General features: G+C 46.0%; 1 protein-coding gene across 4 annotated transcripts in view; it reads right to left on the reverse strand.

Moving 5' to 3' along the window:
- Window positions 1-3,287, reverse strand: part of Ncapd2 (non-SMC condensin I complex subunit D2) — a 26,207-nt gene that overhangs the window by 6,350 nt on the left and 16,570 nt on the right. For all 4 annotated transcript variants that reach the window (XM_023703702.1, XM_023703701.1, XM_023703703.1 and 1 more), the window contains 4 exons: window positions 2,062-2,186; window positions 1,513-1,737; window positions 1,036-1,210; window positions 719-803 (listed from right to left, as the gene is read on the reverse strand). In XM_023703702.1, the coding sequence (XP_023559470.1) occupies window positions 719-803; window positions 1,036-1,210; window positions 1,513-1,737; window positions 2,062-2,186 (610 nt within the window). The remainder of the gene's footprint in view (window positions 1-718; window positions 804-1,035; window positions 1,211-1,512; window positions 1,738-2,061; window positions 2,187-3,287) is intronic.

Here is a 3,287-nt window from a genome sequence, read left to right on the forward strand (position 1 = left end):
AAAAAAAAAAAACAGAAAAGGAAGGAGAAAACCCAAGGTGTGTGTAGGGGAGCTTGGCAGTCTAAGCTCTGCCTGGCAAGCACAAGGTCCCCGGTTTGATCCCTGGTACATGCTGTGCCAGCCACTGAAACTTAGCATGGTGGCACATGCCTGTAAACCCAGTGCTGGGGAGGCTATTTACTCTCCACCCCCCACACTGGAGCTCACACTTGGGACCCTGTGCTTGCCAGGCAGGCACTTATACCACTGAGTTATCTTCCCAGCCCTTATTGTTTTTTTTTTTGTTTTTTGTTTTGTTTTGTTTTGTTTTTTGCAGAACTGGGGATTGAACTCAGGCCCTTATGCTTTCCAGGAAGCACTTAATTCCACTGAGCCATCTCCCTAGCCCGAAGTTTTTTTTTTTTTTTCTCTCAGAACCAGGGATTGAACTCAGGCCCCTGCACTTGCCAGGCAAGCGCTTATTCTACTGAGCCATCTCCCCGGCCCTCCTAGCCCTTATTGTTATTAGTCATTACCTCACCACTTATTTTTGGCACTTAATTACCTACATGTTGCATTTGTTCTAAAAATGTTTTGTGTTTTTGGCTATCTCCTGGACTGCTGGTTCTTTAAGGGTGGAAGTATGAAAGCCTTATACTGCCTTGTGGGCTTGAGTGAATTACTGCATGCACAGTAACTGTGCTTGTTGAATGAATAAAGAGAAAGCAAGCAGACTTACAATTTCCTCGAGACACTGAATGGTCCCAACTGAGGCATCCACCAGCAATAAAGACAGGTTCTGAATCAAAGCCTGGGCCCTGGCTCTGTGGGAACAGCAGAGATCAGGGGACATCAGGAGACAGGGAAGGTGAAATTGCCAACAGCAAGGGTATCAACTGCTTCGGATGATAGGCTTCATGGTTCCAGAACCATGCTCGCAGTCCTGTAACAGGCCTGTTGCCTATGGAGTAGGAACTCCTCTGGAAAGATGCCACTTTCTTTTAAGAGACCAGAAATAACCAGAGAGAAAGAGCCAAAAAAGAAGAACCCACAGACCTGGCCGAATCCCCTTTAGGGCTGAGGTAGAGCTGGCGGTAGGCATTCAGCACAGCTTCCCGGACACCAGGCTCCTTGGACCAGATGAGAGGCAACATCTGGCGCACCCCAAACACAGCTTGGGGCACCCCAAACTGGAACACCATCACAAAGAACTCAATCACCTCCTGCACCACTGTGAGGACAAACACGCATGTCACTCAACAACTCAGCAAAACCCCAATGTTGTTAGAACCAGCTCCCCTTTGCAGCAACATGGAAGCCAAAACCTTCCTCACTGACCCTGTGAACATCAACTCCTCCTGTCCTGCCTCACAATGAAATACTATACACATCAAAACGCAGAAGCTATATAAAGCACAACAGGCAGGAAGAACCCTGCCTTCTAATGGAACAGAGAGAGAAAGATCAGTAAACACAAACAGGAGGGGATTTTCTACTCAGAAGCCCCAGTCCTTCCTATGGGGCCCAACCTACCTGTAGTTGTGTTTTCATACATCATCTTGCTAATGATGCCAATGGCCTCTGCAATCTTCTGGGAGAAGCTGTGGGCATCCTGCAGGTACTGTACCAGCATCTCCTGCTTCACCAGCTCATCACTGCCCCTGGCCTCCTCGGGCTCTGACAAACTGTGAGTGTCTGTCACAACAGTCTGTCCTGGTATCACGCTCCCATTGCAATCCTGTGTGGAAGCTGCTGGGCCTGGGAATTAGGGAAGCACAGAGTAGTTTTTGCTGAAGGAAATATATACTGGGGAACCCAACAGCTATCAACATGCTTGGCTATTTCTTTCTAAAATGTAGAAGTATAAAATTAGAACCTACTCTAAAATACCTTAGTTCATTTTTCAAAAAAGACCCCTAGAGTTTCTCTTGTTTAGATAGCCACTGTGAGACTAGGCTGCTCCCACTCCAGAGCAGACAACCCCTCAGCCTCCTTGGGCATTGAACTTGGTTAGCCAGCATAAAGTGAATGTTCAGTAAATACTAGTTGAGATGCTGTCGCTGGCTGTAGGGGAAGGATTACCTTTGAAGATCATTCCTAAGAGATTCAGGAACCTGGTCTCCTCCAACTTCTCTGGGTCTAGGTGCCTGAAGGGTTCAGACTCTGTGAAGCGGCCTATGGCTGCTCGAGCAAGAGTAATGGCCTGCCTGAGGGAACAACAGCAGCCTGTCATTGATGTGGCACCCAGAAGAGTGTCACTGTGGCTTTCTTCAAGGCCTGATGGCTCCACCAAGCCACCAGACCCGGTGCTCCAGGGAAGAGCATTTTCAGACTTACATTGCTAAGCCCTGCCCACTAAGGGATGGAGCTTGATACTTACCCTTCACCAGTTTTCAAAAGCTTGACCAAGACTTTTGCCTACCCTAGACACTAGTTTATAGACTTTTATTTTTATTTTATTTATTTACTTGTGTGTGTGTGTGTGTGTGTGTGTGTGTGTGTGTGTGTGTGGCAGGTGCTTTAGACCACTGAGCCATCTCACCAGCCCTAGTTTATAGACTTGACAAGATGTTTTCCCCCCTTTTGTACCAGGGATTGAACTTGGGACCTTATGCTTGCCAGGCAAGTGCTTATACCATAGAACTATCTCTCCAGCTCACCAATGAAAAGAAAAAAGAAAAAAAATCACTTTTTGAGGGCTGGGGAGATAGCTCAGTGATATAAGTGCCTGTCTGGCAAGCACAAGGTCCTGAGCTCAATCCCTGGTGATGCAAAAAGAGGGGGCCCGGGGAGATGGCTCAGTAGAATAAGCACTTGCCTGGAAAGTGCAGGGTCCTGAGTTCAATCCCCGGTACAAAAAAAAAAAAAAAAAAAAAGGGGGGGGGATCCCAGCCCCCCCCACAGTAAAAGCTTAGAACCAAAATGATTTTAAGTTACTGGTTACATAGTGGTACAAGCCTATATAATTATGTAGCTATGAAAAGAAAGTTAGCTGGGTGTGATGGTGCAGGCTTATAATCCCAGCCCTTGGGAAGGCTGAGGCAGGAGGACTTCAAGTATAAAGGGCTTTTGTTGCTAAGCTGCTCTGGAGGTCTAGTGCCACAAAAACACTGGGACAAGTCTTTTCTCTAAGATCAAGATTCCAATTAGGTTGATTTGCAGACTAAGGAATATTAAGCAAACGGTATATTATTTCTTAGCTCACAGAATTTAGAATTAAAAAGTCATTAGAGATAAAATGATCCAATCAATTTTTTGCTTTAGAAATAATAAAACTGAGTTAAGCACCTGATATAAAATTATACATT

The sequence above is a fragment of the Octodon degus genome, unplaced genomic scaffold (assembly GCF_000260255.1).
Source record: "Octodon degus isolate 3935 unplaced genomic scaffold, OctDeg1.0 scaffold00178, whole genome shotgun sequence".
In the NCBI taxonomy this organism is placed as follows: Eukaryota; Metazoa; Chordata; class Mammalia; order Rodentia; family Octodontidae; genus Octodon; species Octodon degus.